This window comes from Papilio polytes, unplaced genomic scaffold (assembly GCF_000836215.1).
Source record: "Papilio polytes unplaced genomic scaffold, Ppol_1.0 DF824303.1, whole genome shotgun sequence".
Taxonomy (NCBI): Eukaryota; Metazoa; Arthropoda; class Insecta; order Lepidoptera; family Papilionidae; genus Papilio; species Papilio polytes.
The window spans coordinates 1792851-1810925 of NW_013524901.1; the positions used below are offsets into that span (position 1 = coordinate 1792851).

Here is an 18075-nt window from a genome sequence, read left to right on the forward strand (position 1 = left end):
AAAGGCCATAGAATGCGAGCGTTTAAAATATCTTTCGACATCGTTTTTGGAGAATTCCATTTATGATCAATCGATGCTGATTTTATCAGTAGTAACAATTATATTATGCATAATTTAACATTTAACATAGATTATAAATCAAACGTGAACGCGTGCTAAACACAATGAGGCAAAGATGTAAAAGAAAAAAAAAGAAAAGTAAGTTCCATACCTCACGTATTTACACATTGAGATATGATCGAGACTTGTCGGTGGAACACAAAGTGGCGTGGAGGCGCGCATGTAATATTTAATTAGCAATTATCATACAAAGGATTCGCCCACGAACAAAACATTATCGATTTACTGATAATTGTCGTGTAGTTCCGTACAGGTTGTGGGTTTGGAAAAATGCCATGGTCAATAAAACCATCAATTGTCGAAACAACTTTGCGAATGGCTTTTATATTTCACTAGATGCGACCATTTTTGTTACATTATTTTTGGTTAAATCATTTACATATTCATTTTTTAATCTTCTCGCTCGTTTAATTATAGCTTCACTTAATCCGAAGTTTCACTTTTACAATATTAGCATTATTGTTTTTAAGTCATTATTATATCCAAGAGTTCGATAACATTTTTATCTCGGGAGCATTGTACGGTTTCATTTAAAAGGTACAGTGGCGGAAATTGGCGGTATTCTTCGCACAGAAAAATTGCCTCGTTCGTTGTGAAACAAACTTCGACTCACTCTAACAACCAATGAGGTAACAATAAATTCCGCAAACGCCAGAATTAAAAAAAGCATTATTCGCGCACCATTGCCCGCTGATTTTGGAACATAAAGCTGTGTCCCATTGGTTATTGTTTCACTGCGTAGAATCAAACGACCTTAGCCTATTAAATGGATCACCGCCAGATGCGCCAACTGTACGTTAATTCAATTTATTTTTTTAACTCATAATGTTCTATGCACAAATTAAATTGTTTATTGAACACCTTCGAAATAAAGATCAAGAACGGGTTTAACGTGTTATTAGGTGTTAATAAAAATTCATAGACATGTAGCATGCAATTTAAAAAACCGGTACTAATTACACATGTTATCCAGCACACTGTATTGAGGTGAGGGTCTCTAACTGTATTATAATAGATTTAGGACCTGTCCCACCACTGGCTGATGGAGGCTGAGATAACTTAAAAATCATTTTTAGATAGAGTAGCAAAATCTGATATTCCCATCACATTTTTAACACGTTAGATTGTTATCAGATAATTTACAATTCGGTGTGACAGGTTTTTAGCGTTTAATACATGTCACCGTACGTTTGTAAATATCATCAGTTAATAAACTTTCTAGACGAATCAAATATTGACAGCCAATTGTGTATGAAACACTAACATTTATTATTTCACAAAGGTTATAAAATATTTTACTATTGATTGCTATTGTGTTTGGTGACCATTTAACAAACGTTTTGAATTATCAATTTACATAACTGATTATGTTATTTATGTACTAAAGATGTTATAGAATGATTTACTAATTCTCGAAGCATCGCAATAGTTTATTTAAAATCTAATTTTCAAACATTTAGCCGTTAATTTACTAACAATGAATACAATTTTGTTTTCTGTTTTGTTTAATACAACTATTCTAGTTTAAAACCAAAAATAATGCAGTAGAGAAGATGTTCGAGAGAGAAGTAACGGCTGGTGCCGAGGCTCCTGCTCCCTTGAGCTTAGTTACTCATAAACGAGGTTTAGGCTAAGCGCTATGCGCTCGTCCTCAAGCCCGGTGAATCTGTAAACGCTTCTTTAAGGCAAACAGTGGCCATTCAGTCACAAAAAGTGTTTTAACAGCGGTTAAACAATGTACATAAATTTGTTTGAAAAGTAGCTAAATTACGCTACTAAGGTGATAAATATTTTGAGGTTATAATCCTAACTATAAAATATCGTGACATTAAGGAGTAAATCAAGGTTGAAATAATTTCCTGTTATAACTCATAGTTACATCATGGTTTAAAAATGTTTACCTATAATATTGTATGATTGAGCAGTATCCTAATAATATAGGTATTTTCTTTGTTTAGATTACTCCGCTTGGGATAAAATGAATCATTACTTGGTTAGGTCAGCTAATAACGTCTTAATGGATGGATTGGATTGTAAAGGAAATAGCGTTTCCTGCAAAACTTTATGATTTACTTAAATTATTTTAATTATCAATTATTATATAGCCTATATAGGGTCCAGTTTATAAATTACTAGATGTTGCTTGCGACTTCGTCCGCGTCAAATAAAAAAATAGCCTATGTTACTAACTGATGACGCAGCTGTCAATCCGTAAAGGAATTGTTGAAATCAGTCCAGTAGTTTTTGAGTTATTACAATACAATTAAAAATACAAACCTTCCTTTTACAACATTAGTATAGATTTAGACACAATATTGCTTTAAAATGCAAACGGTTACTACAACTGACTATTACCGATACCTTTGATCGAGAGTCATATATGAACACTTTATAATAATGGTTTTGAATGTAAGAAGAATGAAAAATACTTTGTTCTTAGAAATGTTAGCATAAGTTAAAGTTAAAGTTATATTAATCATGAAATAACAGCTAATCTGTACGTATACTGAAGTGCACAGTTTTGCGTAACTGCCATTATTTACCATTTGTGTTTTTGACACCGGCGCGGCGCGACTGTATCCGGTGACGTAAGCAACTTCAATAGGGTTGTGAAAAACTATTAGAAACATAACAGTTGAAGAAATGTGTGTTTAGATACTTAATATCCTAGATAATTACTTTTCCTACTTCTACCATAACTTATGTTTGTTAGACTTTTTTAATTTCGTAGGAAGTACGATTTAATTTGAAATTCCGCTGGAAGAGGACCCCATTCATTGAAAATTACTTCATCAAGGTCTCGTTTAATTCGTAAACGTTTTAATTAGAAAATGGATTCTTAGCAAAGTCATAATATTTACAAAATTGAATTCAGCAATTAATATAATTTAAGAATTTTATACAACAAAATTTCTCGGTAGAAATTGTCAGCGTCAACCCTATTGGATAGTTTGTCATCGGATTCGTCAGACATTTTTTCACATAGGATATGACCAATGTCACTGAATAAAATGTTGATACAATACTTTACGCGTTTCCACTGACGAAACATTTCATGGTGGCTTTGTTTTCTTATAAAAAAGACTGAGATACCAATGTTTTACCAGTGTTTGATTGGTGGAATCGTTATATAAATAAACACAAAGATTTTCAACTTAAGACCATAGTTACTGACTAATTTATATCCATAATGAAGACATTTGTTACAACATCTGTTTTGCTATTTAAATTAAATCTTGGATAACACTTTCAATGACATTTGGGTTTTGTGTTAAAATGAACTTGAGTAGCACTGAAAGTGTTAACATGATAAAGTTTTGTTTCGAGTAGAGATTATAACGACTTCCGCTTTATATTGTTTCAGATATGACAAGCGATAGGAGTTTTGCATGACAAAGAGTAAATGGAAGCAAACAGAGCACTGCAAGCTTGTTTTGGGATGACGCAGGTATGTGTGTATTGTTTACGTCGGATTGCAAAATGTTAACATTAAAATTTGTTGTTTTTGGTTACCTATAATGATTGTTCTGATCGGAGAATTTCCCCTTATGGTGAGTTCTTACTCGACAAACTAAGGCTCGACTATACTTCCATCAGATTTAAGTGTAATTAAGATCGAAAGAAATTTCCGACATGTTCTGGCTTTACTAGTTTAGTTTTGTTACTAACTTTCATCCGCGACTTGGTCAGTGTGGAATTAAAAAAAAGAAAAGGGAGTAGCCTATATCTTTTTCCAGACTATCCTATACATCTATGCTTAATTCCATCAAGATTCGTTCGACATTTTATGTTACAAATTCTAACAAACATCCATCTAAACTTTCGCATTTATAAAAGTAAGAAGTAAGATTTAATACTATGGGTGATATATTTTCAATTTTTAATTTTAGATTCGAACGGTTAATGTTTTTGTCCGGCAGGTGGCGGTGTGTTAGCGAGGTATGATGTCCCAGCCGGGGCAAGGGCTTGGCGAGCGGCGGTACTCGGTACCTGCCGCGCCGCTCGCGCACGATCCGCGCACCATGCACTCCGAGGATTTACATGCTTGGTCTATTTATAGGTAAATAGCTTATACAGTTAGGTGGTAGCCTACATTATTTACTAGTTACTGATGACTAGAACGCTTATTGATCTTTTCTTTCCCATCTTTTTGTTATGAAATTGGAGATAATCAGAGTGTTATTTTTCTGGTTGTTGTTGATAATTTATATTATTGTTTGAACCTAACTTCAATCAGTTTGGTCTACTTTTACGTACTGATGAAAAAATATTGCTTAAGTACAGTCGCTAACTAAAATTCAAAAGTTTAAAATTATGGAGTTATGATAAGTTCTGGTTTATGTCGTTTTAATTTCCTTTACATATTGCGTTACTTAAACTCCCATAAGATGATATCGGGATGTAATATTTTAATGTCGTAATATAGAGATTAACTACTAAATTCTACCGGTAAATAGCGGTTATCGCAACGACAACTTTGCGGTTTCCGTTAACTTGTACAGTTTTCGCAATAATTAATCCACGTAGACATTTTTAGAGCAAAATATTGAATTACAAATTCCTGTCTTACGCCATTAGTACCGTTCGGTATCAAAGTAAACAATTTTTTTTTCAAATTATCAAGAAACTTATATTATTTTATCATTTTAAAATATTAAATTTTTGTATTATATAAAAACACTTTAAATACTCTATTTCTTCTAAAGCAATCTTTTTTAACAGACAAAACCTCAACTCTGACTTCACTGACAGCGCTCTTGGCAGCACGGACAAAAGCCCGCTGCCCTACGGCAACTTTCAGCTTAGAGACACTACTGTGCAGTCTATACTTTCACACCCTAGATATGGACCGAAGTAAGTTATTTCAGAGAACCAAGCTAAGTATTTTCTGTATCATTTTGAATTTTCTTTTATACGTTAAATTATAAATTTTATATATTCTTTTATACGTTTTTAATATAATTGTTTAGCATAATAAATGAAAGAGAAAATTTGGTTCATAAAATTACACCGTTTTTTAATTCTTGGAAGAATTAGATGCAGTATAGATTGTTGAAAGCAAATAGAATGACATTTTAAATATTTAATCTAGTTTCACTTTTACTATTATAATTAAATCCAACTTTATCTAGAATCTTCTTTTTGTCTAGGAAATGTGTTAGATGTTAGTTGTGAGTGAATAAAATAAAAAACGTTACATTTGTTTATTGTTTTTAAATATCAAGTTGCTTATTGACGTTCCTTAAAGGCAATAGTCGTGTGTATGTATTTAAGTTTTTTCAAGGATACGTCACGTTTCTTCAGTTATTAAGTAATTGTGTATTGACTGCATATAATATGAAAACATGTTTCAGGTCAGCGCTCGGTTCTAATATGTACACCTACTTGAAATTTGGTCTGCCGCGCGTGTTCCCGCCGAACCACAATGGCTCCCAGCGCTCTGGAACACCCAAACCAAAAACATCCATTGGCAGCGGCATGAAATCTGTACCTAGGTAAGTTTCCTGTGTTAGTGGTACCTAAATCATGGATTCTTCTTTTTGTAATCTAAAACTTGGACTTTTAAAGTTGTACATTGTATACATTTTTGTTTGAATATCTAAAACCCGTCTAGTGACATGAAAGAAAAACTATTTGTCTATTTCTGTTTAGAAACCACTTATTTGTAAGACCCACTTAACAATCCACTAATGCTAACAAAATTTCTGGTATCAGGGTGCAGAGACAAAGTCGCGGAGTTCGTGAGACGTCTTCGGGCTACGATAGCTCAGACAACGAGACCTCCACCAACTACAAATACAGCCGCAAGTACCGTTCCGACCCTGACTTCAGGATGCAGAACTTACATCCTTCCTATCAAGTATGATGATTTTATTATCTCACTAGCTTTCACATGCGAAGCCGTCCGCGTGGAATTAAAAAGAAAAGTAAGTAGCCTGTGTGTTCTTCCAGACTATGCTCTATACCTTTGCTAAATTTCGTCGACATTCATTCAGCCGTTTTAAACAAACTTTAACAAACATCCATCCATTTAAATTCAATTAGTAAGCAGAGTAATGGATTCAGTATCTTGAGCAATGTCTGTGTCTGTCAGCATGCAACAGGAGTACCGCTAGTGGCTATGCAGCAGGCGGGCATCAGGGACACGTGGGCGAGCTCGCGGCACAAGTCGCATAGTGAGGCAAATCTACTGGCTGCTGAGCGAGCCGAGCGCGCGCACCGCGCCCACACGCGCCGCACCAGCGTCGCTGACTACCTGCCTGACGACCACCACAGGTACTATGTTGTTATAATCTTTACTATCATTATCATTGCTACCATTATGTTGGTCATCGTCTTTATCGGCGTTGGTTGATTACTCTACGACACTAGCTTAAATAACTTCTCTTAATTGATTACTATCACTTCGTGGATTATGTAACATTGCACGAAAGGGTTTTATATAAGCTTATTGTACGTGCTTTTTTTTCAGTTACTTAATGCCATCCTCGCATCTGGGCGGGCGCATGTCGAAGGCGGGCAGCCATCTTTCGCTAGCGCACTCCAGGAAGCACTCCACGCTGCGGCCCGGAGACCAGCTCGATGGATATACGCACTCCGCGTACATTTACCCTAATTATTATGTAAGTACAGCAAAATATTGAAGACTACAATTTTTAAAAGGACCTATTTCTGTAGCCTAACAAAATTGTATTATATGTAAACTTGATTTTGCTAAGAAATCCAGTAGCCACCAAAACCCCCTTTTTCGTATATCGTATTCGTATCCAGATTTCTTTTACCAAAAATTAGTAATTTAAAATATGAAGCTGGAATTAAAATAACAATAATGTCTTTCCTTCAGGTTAGCAATTTAGAAATAACGTCACCGGATAACAAATCAACTCTTTTGGTGTCTGGTTTGAGCTTCGAGGTGAAGTCTGGAGATATCCTGGCTGTGCTGGCCACTTCCCAGCACGAGGCCACCGGGCTACTCGATGTACTCGCAGGTGTTAGAAAGGTTAGTAACATTAAGTACTTGATTTTTGACGTCATGTAATCAGAAGGAAAGGTCTTTAGGAATCCTAAAAGAAGTCAGATGTTTACTTTTATACCTTGTCATCAGAAATTATCTGGAGATATAGTGCTGAATGGGCAAGCAGTGGCGTCTTCGACACTTCGAAAGCTGGCGGCGTACGTGCGCAAAGACACCTCGCTCTGCCCCTCCATGACTGTCGAGCACACGCTGCGATTCCACGCGGCGCTTAGGAAGCCCAGACAGAACCACAGTCAAGTCAAAATGGACGATAAGGATAGAGTAAGTGGTTTTCACCTCCTTAGCAAGAAACCATTGACAAAAAAATCTTGTTCTGAATTTTCCAGGATGGCATAAAAGTGCTTAAAACAAAACTAAGATAATGTAACTTATTCATTTTAGATAAATATTCTAATAGAGGAATTAGGACTCGACCAAGTTCGGGACACGAACGTGAGTCGACTCACCCGCTCCGAGGTCCGGAGACTGAACGTAGCCTGTCAGCTGCTGCTGGACATGGCGGTGCTTATCCTGGACCAGCCCACCAGGGAGATGGATATCTTCGACACCTTCTTCCTCGTGGAATATCTCAGGAATTGGGCCATGGATGGCCGCGTCGTCATCATGTCCCTCCACCCACCGACTTATGAAATATTTGCTATGCTTACTAAGGTAATTGCATGTTTTTTTTAATTTGTACAACATCGGTATCAGTGTTTTAAACAATTAATTATTTCAGGTCGTATTAATATCCGCGGGCAGGACAATGTTCAGCGGATATAGAAGAGACATGTTGCCATATTTTGCTTCAATCGATTATCCTTGCCCTGCTTTCAAGAATCCATCTGATTATTATTGTAAGTGTTTTCATTAATTGGTTAAGAAACGAAAAGAAGAAACGTCCTAATTAACTCAATTTCACGAGAAAGGTTCTTAAATTACTACAATATTAAATTCAATCAAAGTTATGGGTGTCAGAGTTTAATCCGGCTTCTATTATTAACAAGAGATTAATCAGAAGCCAAGAATTTAAATTTTCCGGAAATTGTATATCCAATATAATGTTTACTGATTCTTGCGTTTGTGTTCCAGTGGACCTGGTGACGCTGGACGACCTGTCTGCGGCGGCCATGTTGGAGTCGTCGGGGCGCATCGAGGCGCTGGCGAGCGTGTTCGCGAGCACGCAGGCCGCGCCCGAGCCGCCGCCGCCCGTGCCGCTGCCCGCGCCGCTGCACAGGCCCAACGTTGTCATGCAAGCTTTTGCTCTTGTCGAGTAAGTAGTTAAAGAAATTGTTCCAAATAATGTTTTGTAGTGAATATAATAATGTCCACATCTAGTTTTACCACTGTAGACCTTTTACTCGTTTTCATTTTGTACTATTACTGAATAAATCTTGGTACAAAGTTCCCGGGATGTACTAGACTTTTATTGTTTTCAGGAAGAGCTTGCTGTACACACAAATGACGACTCTATCCAACGTGATAACCAGGATACTGTTGGCGGCGGTCATGTCGCTCATCATCGGCACCATCTTCTGGGACCTCCCGTCTACTGACGCTAAGGTGAACTACGAAAACTGAATAGGCTAGGATTAGTGCATAGGAAACAGTTTGGCGGTGGAGGAGATGTATAGGAAGGGGAAACATCCTCCGTCAATTAAGCGTCTATGGGCAGCGGTCGCTTGGTCATTTTGTCGGATTCATGTGGCCGTTTGCTCGTATGTCATCTTATGATATAAAAAAATAAGTTTTGACGCTTCCGCTTCTAATTTGACTTAATCGCAAGGAATAGTTTATTCAGAATTGTTTTAGAAATATTATTATTGTCGCAGTTGACTCAAAACGACCGTATCGGGTTCCATTACTCCGTGATGTGCGTTTGCGCGTGGCCGCTGCTGCTGTGGCTGAGCGCGCGCGAGGCCAGCGCACTCCGCCCGCACGTCGAGAGAGACATCGCTGTTGGACTCTACTCCAGGACTTTGTTCATCTTGTTTGATGTATGTAGCATTATTCCGGACAAAAATAATTAACTCGTCATGTTTAATTCAACTAAACTTGAAGAATATATTTAAATTGTGCATTTAAACTCATTAACGAACTATCCAAGGTACACGATAAACCTTTTTGCATTATGAAATAGTTTTCGTCTGCATTGCGTCTGTGTGGAATTTAAAAACAAACAAAAGCAAGTAACCAAAGTGTTCTTTCTATCTATCTGCATCTATGCCAAATTTTATAGATATCTGTTCAGCAGTTTAGGCTACAAACTCCAACAAACATATAAGTAAATATAAAACTTTTGCTTTTACAATATTAGCCAATATTAAATGTTATTTTCATTGTTGCAGCAATTCCTGGAGCTATGGTCTGCATTCTTGACGTGGCTAGCGTACCTGGTGCCGAGTTATGCTATGAGCGGCCTCTACACGCAGGCGCCTGGCTCTTATGACGGCTTCTATATTTACTTAGGTACAAATCTAATTTCTGAACCATTCAAAAACTAATGAGGAAAACCAACATTATTCAAGGATTTCTTTTGTTTCGCAGGTTACATGCTTCTATACCTGATCAGCATACAAATGCTTTGCCGAGCGATGGTGTTCCTAATTCCAATGGAGAAGACTGCATCTATCTTATCAGGACTTGTACTTCTGCTGACCACTTTAGTGAACGGCGTGATGTTACACCAACACGATCTGCCGTCGTACGTCAAATGGTTGGAGTACGTGTCGCCGTCAAGATGGGTGTTGCCAGAGATATTGCAACGAGAACTTAGTGAAACTGCACTCAGAAGCAGCATTAGTAAAGATATTAGGTGTACTAATAAACAGGTTTGTTTTACCGTTTTTTTTTAAATTTTAGTAAGTGTGAAATAAAATAATTGGCGAGATGAAGACATAAAAAGGAAAGTAATAAGATGAAATGTAGCTAGAAAGGTGGAGGAGGACTGAAGAAAGTATGGATGGATTGTATGAAAGCTTTGCTTGAGGGTGTAAATTCAGATATTAAGGCTGACAGATGTGTCTGGAAGCATGATGAAATAATAGACAAAATACACGCGTTACATAACTATGACTGTCAGAAATCACTACTTTTAGGTAACTCCGGTTTTTAAAACTCAAAATGACATTTCAGTAGACTAATTAGTCTTTTATTTTCAGAGACCTTATCAAGATATAATAGTACCATGTCCACCACCGAATGGAACACAAGTGCTGTCAAACTACGAGTACTTAAGATCTGAAAACATATGGGAATGGGACGAACACAGCTTCCTCGTAGCACTGGCGCTATTCTACGCAGTGTTTGCTATAATCGGTATATTAGCGTTTGTGTTTGATTGCACGAAATACGTCAAGAGTAAAGAGAGGAAGTCGCTTAAGGGTCACAAAGTTACTGTGAACACTCCTTAACACGTTCTGCCGAATTATCTGGTGTTCATTACCATACAAATCATACTAGTATTAAATGTATTTTATGTATGATGTTGGTCGGGTGTGGTAATTTTATCTTTTAACGAGAAAATTCGTAAATCATGTCAGAGTCGGCTTATTAATTGATTTTTTTAATTGAATTTTAATAATAGCGATTGTGTCGAATATTTTTTAAGAAAGTTGGCGCTCACTTAGTTATTTATTTTAAGCATTCGATTGTCATATTTGGTGCTAAATATACTAATGTTTAATTGATAGATTTAACAGAAATGTTATAAGATATTTGCTGGATAATGTTGATATTAACGAAGTTATAGACTTGAAATTATGTCTTAATTTAGAAGTAGGTTATTGAAAGATTTACGTTCGAGAGTGAAAGTAAAATAGATCATTGGAAAAATTTTGCGTTTTAAAACGATATTTACAAAAAAAAAAACAGAAAAAGCTAAAATTGTTTACTACAGTTAAAAAATCTTATTTAATATGATTAGTTTTTTTTTAGGTCTGATTTTTAATTGCCATTCAAACTATGGTATGATTTATTTGAAATATTTCAGTGAAAATAATGTACAAATAACTTTTTTCTCGATTTTATTAGGTTTTAATGAGAAAATAAGTAGATATTGAAGGCTGACTATTATATTGTCTTCCGTTAACACTAGAAAAATGTATGTGCGTAGTTATTTACTTTAACATAGTGCCTTAATTACTTAAAACATATACTTAACTCTTACTTATGTTTTATTATATTGTAATTTAGTAAATAAAAGTATCTATATATTACAATAAGTATTTTGTAAATAATCGAGTGCCGAATTTATATGAAAGTAGTTAACATGCACTGCCTTTTTGAAAATGCTCAGTAAAAATTGAAAATTAATGTTTTTTATTACAATGCAATATAATATTAATTATTAAATTTGTGGAGCCATAATAATGAAAAAAATAATAATTGGTAAGTTACCTTAATGTGCGGAGAATCGTGATAATGAAATAAAAAATTATTTGTAACTATTTTTGTGAATTTTTATTTAATAAACCCATATTTACACGTGACAATATAAATACCTGATTAATTACTAAACAACAAAGACAATAATTATTACCAATTTTTACAACACATGACATAAATTAACAATGTTTTATTAAAAAAAAAAGAAAAAAACGACACAAAAATTAGTTTATTTCAATAAATATATTATAATTCCATATTTACTTACAATATTTTAACTAATATGGAATGGCTGATAATTTTTTTTTAATATTTTTTCTTTAAATACTTTCTTATAAATCTCGATTTAATAGTTTCGCAATTATTTTGTGGTTTAGATTTACTGTTAAATTCTGCACATTTTAAAATAACATAAGCTTGCAATTTTATTATAGTTTGATAATTTCTGCAAAAACACCCAAAAATGTGTGTGCATTTAGCTACATAGTTTTCATGTATCTACAAGTACTCTATATTTCGATACTTAATTTATTTTTATTCAATTTGTATAATTATTCCTTGTCTATTGCATATGATTTTTATTACCCGAGTAATATTCATATTGCTTATTTCCCAACAAGTTGGAGACAAATTACAAAGTAAATTGTAAAAAAATGTATAATTTTTTGGAAAAAAAAAATTCATCTTGTTTTTTTTCAAACTTCACTTAGTAGGTATTTTCACACCGTTATATTGCAATTCATCTTTTCATTTAATAATAAACAACATTATTTTTCTAAATAATACAACAAAAAATATAACAAAAAAAATTTTTTTTTTTGAAAAATCTATATTTCATCTTATATTACTTAGAAATAATAAATTATTTGTGAATCAACTATCACCGGAGTCGGAGTGGAACAGCTGGTGGTACCTGAGGCAGATGTCGCAGACGCAGGGCTGGCGGGGCAGCGGGCGGTGCGGGCGGGCGCGCGCGCCGCGCGGCTCCTCGATGTAGCGGCTCTCCACCAGCAGGCGCTGAATGCGCTCCTCTTCGGGTAACAACGCATTCACCGGCTCGAGCTTCAGATTGTGATCACTGGTTCTTGAACTGGTTGGAAAAATCGTGAAAAAAGTACAGAAAATAAAAAAAAATTGCTAATATTTTAATCTGAAATTAAGGAATTAAAACATAGATCCTGGTAATGGTTTATTGTCTATGTTAAATAATTTAAAGCTACGGAATCTGTGAAAATATGAATTTTACACGTAATATACAGATCTACTAGAGTGTCGGTGGCTCAAGTGCTTAACTTGATTTGTAATTTAGTGGTCCTGGATTGGAATTGCGCCAAGCATGTGATTTTCTATTTACCTACGAATTTTACATATTCCTACGGTGGAGAAAAAAAATACCTGCACATATCGGAGAAAAAATTAAAAAACTAATATGAAGTCAACCCGTAGTGGGCCAGCGTAGTTGGCTATGGCCTAATCACTAACTAAGGGTAGGCAGCGAACCGATTACGTTACATACGCTAGCAACTTGACTACAAATGACATTTCAAAACCAACACAAAACTACTACCATACTATATTCATCTATTTATTTAATTCTTTTTACACTAAACTTCACATACTTAAACAAAGCTGCGACAAGATTGTGTACTGACTATAGACTTCGTATACCACTGTTTTTATTATGCATTTTATAGTACTGATGATTTGTCTCATGTCGAACATATATGGAACTACCCACAACTATGACATACTCGATATCATCATATTCATCTTTATTATCATCATTGGCGGGCGAGGCGGGCTGCCAGGGCGTGGCGCTCGCCTCCACGTTGTAGACGTGGTAGGGGCGGCGCGCGCGGCCCGGGGAGCGCCGCGGGGACCGCGAGTGCCCCCGGAACCTCCTATCCGGGAGGTAGATGCTTAAAAGTTTCGTAACTTTTTAATTCTAGTTTGTATAAATAACTAGAACTAGATTTCATCTTATTTCGCTTCAATTTCCTAATTTTATAAAATGTGGGTAGTTTGAAATTTCACTATTTTTTCAAATACCTGATATTTAAAGCGGGGACACAGTTTCGATTATAGAATAATTGTTGTTTGTTTGAATTTCCGATTGTTTCGCAGCCAATTCAACTGTTTAGTTGCACAACTAAAAATCGAGTAGTGTGCGCACATTCATGGAGACTCTTAGGAAACAAAGCGAGACTAAGCAGTTGTACGATAGTTTAGTCAGAGGTGTCACGCTCTTAATAGGGAGAAAGAATAATTTATATAGTGTTACAAACATTAAAGCATTTAACAAAGCATATGAAATGTCTGTGTAAAATAATCTTACTTTGATACATAGCCCGATTCTTTCGGTTGAAAACTGGCGCAAGATTTCGTCTCTATTGACCGAGACCGCGATCTGACGTTTGTGAATGGACCTCTTCCATAGCACCTGGCCCTAAAATGGACAAAAATAATATACAAATACAAATGACCCTAACATGCATTTTGCTACTTTTTTAAACTACCCACCTTTATGGGTAGACAAAAAACATCGGCTATATACAGAAAAATTCATAAGATAATCTTTACTTATAACTAACTAGCTTTCGCCTGCGACTCCGTCCGCATGGAATTAAAAAAAATTGAGTATTCTGTGTGTTCTTCTCGAACTCTACATCTATGCCAAATTTCATTAAAATATGTTCAATAGTTTAGGCTACACACTCTAGCAAACATCCATCCATCTACACTTTCACATTTATAATAGTAGTATGAATTATGTAAAAAAATACCTAACATTAGTATAGAAGTAAATGTCTATGTCTAGTGTCTACATACCTATGGTACAATGGAGAATGACAGACAGGTTTCTGTCTAGAACCGTCTGAATCAGGCACTGTCTCACAGTTACATACTGGCCCACTTGTCACTTTATTCTTCTGGTTTAATATTTCATCAATACGAACTTTGGTAGATATCTCTATCTTAGGTGATAAGATTCCCTGAAAACAAAGATAATTATTCAAATTATTGCCGCATGCTTGTTAATAGTTACAATTTATTTCATATGCAGTATCATCATTATAATAATGAAATTATTAAAATTGAATTGAACAAAGTTCAAAATAGTTTAGTGTGTTTTTTTAATAAAAGTATAAATAAGCAATTGCTAGGGGGATGGACGACAGAAAGGGGGCCCATTTTGATGGTAATTGTCCACCCTAGACCACCCTACATCATCAGCTGTGGATGCCATTGATTGCAGATGTAATTCAAAACTTTGGAAATAGACACTACATTTAATCTTTTGTAATATAAAATAATCCATATTTACAGGAAAGCCTTTTGTTCTTCGCATGAGGAGATCAACTCCATCAGTGGAACAAGTGTTGGGCGGGAACAAGATGTCATTAAGAGCGCCCAAGTATTGCGCTAACAGCATACATTTGTCTGAATCACAGCTATCAGCCCATTGCACCAACTCACAATATATTGTTTCATTTTCTGAAAAATGTACAATATAGTACAAAATAATACTCAGAACATGTAGGAGAAAGATCATACATGTCTGCTGTTGCTGAAGTTAGGCACATCATACTAATCATACTAATATTAATATTATAAATGCGAAAGTTTAGATGGATGGATGGATGGATGGATAGATGGATGGATGGATGGATGTTTGTTAGACTTCGTAGCCTAAACGGCTGAATGGATTTTGATGAAATTTGGTATGGATGTAGAGGATAGTCTGGAAGAACAGATAGGCATATTTGTTTTTTTTTTAATTCCAGGCGGACGGAGTCACGGGCGAAAGCTAGTTATAAATATTTAATTAACAACTAAATAAAACAAGGGCTACAAATAGTTAAGTCCGGCTTGAAGGATCATTTGTTAATGCATTGATAACTTGCAACACTGTTCTTGTTTGTCAAAAGGTCTAATTTCATTAAATAAATTGTCTTGGTTAGATCACAATGGAGGAATGTATTTTTCTTAACCACATACAGGAAGTAAGTGAATGAACGAAATAAAAAACAAAAATTGCCTTAATAATGTTGCAGTTGCAAATATTATTGATTGGTGTTCGATAGATGACACTTACTTAATAAACAGCAAATATTGTTGAGAGCACAAGTCTCCCGAAATCGCTTCTGGAAATAGAAGACATCTTTGAACATGAGCGGGAAGACAGGCGGCAGCATACATGTCTGATAGCTTGTGCCGAGTGCAAACACGATTAATGACACTCGACCGGACTGGCATAACCATACACCTGGACATGATACCTAGAAACAAGTCCAACATTATTACCACCTACTAAAATGTATAAATCAATATAGTATTGAAATTTTGCAACTTTCTCTTACCTTTTGTACATCGACTTGAATTGTTAACTCTATAACTTTTGGCATATTATATTATTACTATGAAATTTGATCATCCTTAAACATATTTACTAAACAACTTTTATTACATGAATTTATGGCACCTCAAAAACTAAAAGATTTTCAATAAAGTTTAAGTTTTACTCCAATGTTGTGACATAGCGTTGTTATGGTAACTGGTTGCTGTCGTTTAAAACAAACAGCAGATTATAAATAATCGATTTCTGAGAAACAAAGTCAACAAAAACTTAGACTTAATTTCAAGGTTTTTTTTTTTTTTGCTTCTTTGTCTCACAGTATAAATAAATAAGTTTAGTGTAAATAAATAATTAAAAATTACAAAACACAGCATATTTGCACGCGAACTAAAACATAAATATCATCTTTCAACGTTAATTTGACATTGTCAAAAAGACAGCATTATTTCGCGCAATTTCGCGCTAATTTTGGAAATCTAAAGCTTTTAAAAAGATTTTGAGTAAATATTATAAAAATAATAAAACAAAATAATTCTACTTAATTATAATGTCCACATCTAAGGTCCCATCAGTTGTTCATTGGTTTCGTTTAGATTTACGTCTCCATGATAACCTTGCATTTAGAAATGCAATCAACGAAGTAAGTTACCTAAAGACTAAAGATAGTAACTGTTTTAACTAAACAAATCGAATCACATGTCTATTCACCATGTTTTTCATTAATTTCAGGCTGAAAATCGCAAACATATTCTCAGACCGATATACTTTTTGAATACTGAAAAAATAAATTCCCAAATGAACAGATTACGTTTCCTCTTACAAAGTTTACAAGATTTAGACCACAACTTACGGAAATTAAACACGCGCTTATATGTTTTTAAAGGTAAAGCAATTGATTGTCTTCCAAACTTGCTTAAACAATGGCAAGTTAAATTTTTAACTTCACAAGTAGACATCGATCCAGAAATAGTAGAACAAGATGAAGCTATCGAAAAAATTGCTGAAGAATTGGATATATTTATTGTTAAACGCGTTCAACATACGGTATATGATTTTAATGCTGTTTTAAAAAAGAATAATGGAAGTGTACCAATGACATATCAAAAGTATCTTTCATTAGTACAGGATATACAAGTTAAAGAAATAATTCAAAACAATAAACAAATATCAGATTGTTGTAAACCATCAGATTTTAACAGTAATGATTTTGATGTCCCATCACTGGATGAAATTGGTATTGATGCATCTAATTTATCTGAATGCAAGTACCCAGGTGGTGAAACTGAAGCATTAAAAAGACTTGATATGTACATGTTGAGGAAAGACTGGGTTTGTAAATTTGAAAAACCTAACTCTTCACCAAATAGTATAGAACCTAGCACAACAGTTTTGAGTCCTTATATTAGTCATGGTTGTCTTTCAGCAAAACTATTTTATCATAGATTAAAACAAGTAGAAAATGGTAGACCTCACACAATGCCACCGGTCTCACTTCTTGGACAATTGATGTGGCGAGAATTCTATTACACCGCAGGTGCGGGGACTGAGAATTTTGACAAAATGGTGGGAAATAAAATTTGTACTCAAATTCCTTGGGGACAGAACCCTGAACACTTAAAAGCATGGGCAGATGGTATGACAGGATATCCATTTGTTGATGCTATTATGCGTCAATTAAAACAAGAAGGTTGGATACACCATTTAGCTAGACATATGGTTGCTTGTTTTTTAACAAGAGGTGATTTATGGATTTCATGGGAGGAAGGGGCTAAAGTGTTTGAAAATTATCTTTTAGATTATGATTGGTCATTAAATGCTGGCAACTGGATGTGGCTATCTGCATCAGCTTTTTTCTACAAATATTTCAGAGTATACAGTCCTATTGCATTTGGGAAGAAGACTGATAAAGATGGCAATTATATAAGAAAATATGTCCCAGAATTAAAGAAATATCCATCAGAATACATTTATGAACCATGGAAGGCACCAAAATCTGTTCAAACGACTGCTGGTTGTATTATAGGCGTGGGATATCCTAAAAGAATAGTTGAGCATGATAAAATTCACAAAGACAATATTCAAAAAATGTCACAAGCATACAAGGTTAATAAAGAAAGAAAAGCTATGAAGAGGCCAAGATCTTGATATAATGTGTTGTTTTTATTAGTTATTTTTTATTTGCCATCTTTTAACTGAG

General features: G+C 34.9%; 3 protein-coding genes across 5 annotated transcripts in view; 2 read left to right on the forward strand and 1 right to left on the reverse strand.

Moving 5' to 3' along the window:
- LOC106101774 (ATP-binding cassette sub-family G member 8) overlaps positions 1-11585 on the forward strand; it is a 42232-nt gene extending 30647 nt beyond the window's left edge. Inside the window, exons 2-18 of the mRNA XM_013281113.1 lie at positions 3485-3568; positions 4041-4180; positions 4843-4974; positions 5475-5615; positions 5836-5980; positions 6215-6396; positions 6593-6743; positions 6965-7120; positions 7226-7417; positions 7538-7807; positions 7875-7992; positions 8228-8408; positions 8575-8698; positions 8968-9132; positions 9484-9604; positions 9683-9966; positions 10297-11585. Of these exons, the coding sequence (XP_013136567.1) occupies positions 4062-4180; positions 4843-4974; positions 5475-5615; positions 5836-5980; positions 6215-6396; positions 6593-6743; positions 6965-7120; positions 7226-7417; positions 7538-7807; positions 7875-7992; positions 8228-8408; positions 8575-8698; positions 8968-9132; positions 9484-9604; positions 9683-9966; positions 10297-10548 (2733 nt within the window). The 5' untranslated portion in view covers positions 3485-3568; positions 4041-4061 and the 3' untranslated portion in view covers positions 10549-11585. The remainder of the gene's footprint in view (positions 1-3484; positions 3569-4040; positions 4181-4842; positions 4975-5474; positions 5616-5835; positions 5981-6214; positions 6397-6592; positions 6744-6964; positions 7121-7225; positions 7418-7537; positions 7808-7874; positions 7993-8227; positions 8409-8574; positions 8699-8967; positions 9133-9483; positions 9605-9682; positions 9967-10296) is intronic.
- A 229-nt stretch (positions 11586-11814) lies between these two features.
- Positions 11815-16064, reverse strand: LOC106100877 (spermatogenesis-associated protein 6). 3 transcript variants are annotated; one of them, XM_013279950.1, is made up of 7 exons: positions 15883-16064; positions 15618-15801; positions 14847-15016; positions 14351-14514; positions 13857-13967; positions 13273-13422; positions 11815-12611 (listed from the first exon to the last, which is right to left on the reverse strand). In XM_013279950.1, the coding sequence occupies exons 1-7, from the start codon at positions 15925-15927 to the stop codon at positions 12395-12397; spliced, it is 1041 nt and encodes a 346-aa protein (XP_013135404.1). In that variant the 5' UTR covers positions 15928-16064; the 3' UTR covers positions 11815-12394. The 3 variants fall into 3 exon arrangements, with proteins under 3 accessions (XP_013135404.1, XP_013135398.1, XP_013135412.1); XM_013279944.1 differs by having other exon boundaries at positions 13273-13440; XM_013279958.1 differs by lacking the exon at positions 13273-13422.
- Positions 16065-16329: 265 nt separating this feature from the next.
- On the forward strand, positions 16330-18028 carry LOC106100841 (cryptochrome-1). The gene is made up of 2 exons (XM_013279904.1): positions 16330-16518; positions 16608-18028. Exons 1-2 carry the CDS (start codon positions 16426-16428, stop codon positions 18021-18023), a joined length of 1509 nt encoding a protein of 502 aa, XP_013135358.1. The 5' UTR covers positions 16330-16425; the 3' UTR covers positions 18024-18028.
- Positions 18029-18075: the final 47 nt, after the last annotated feature.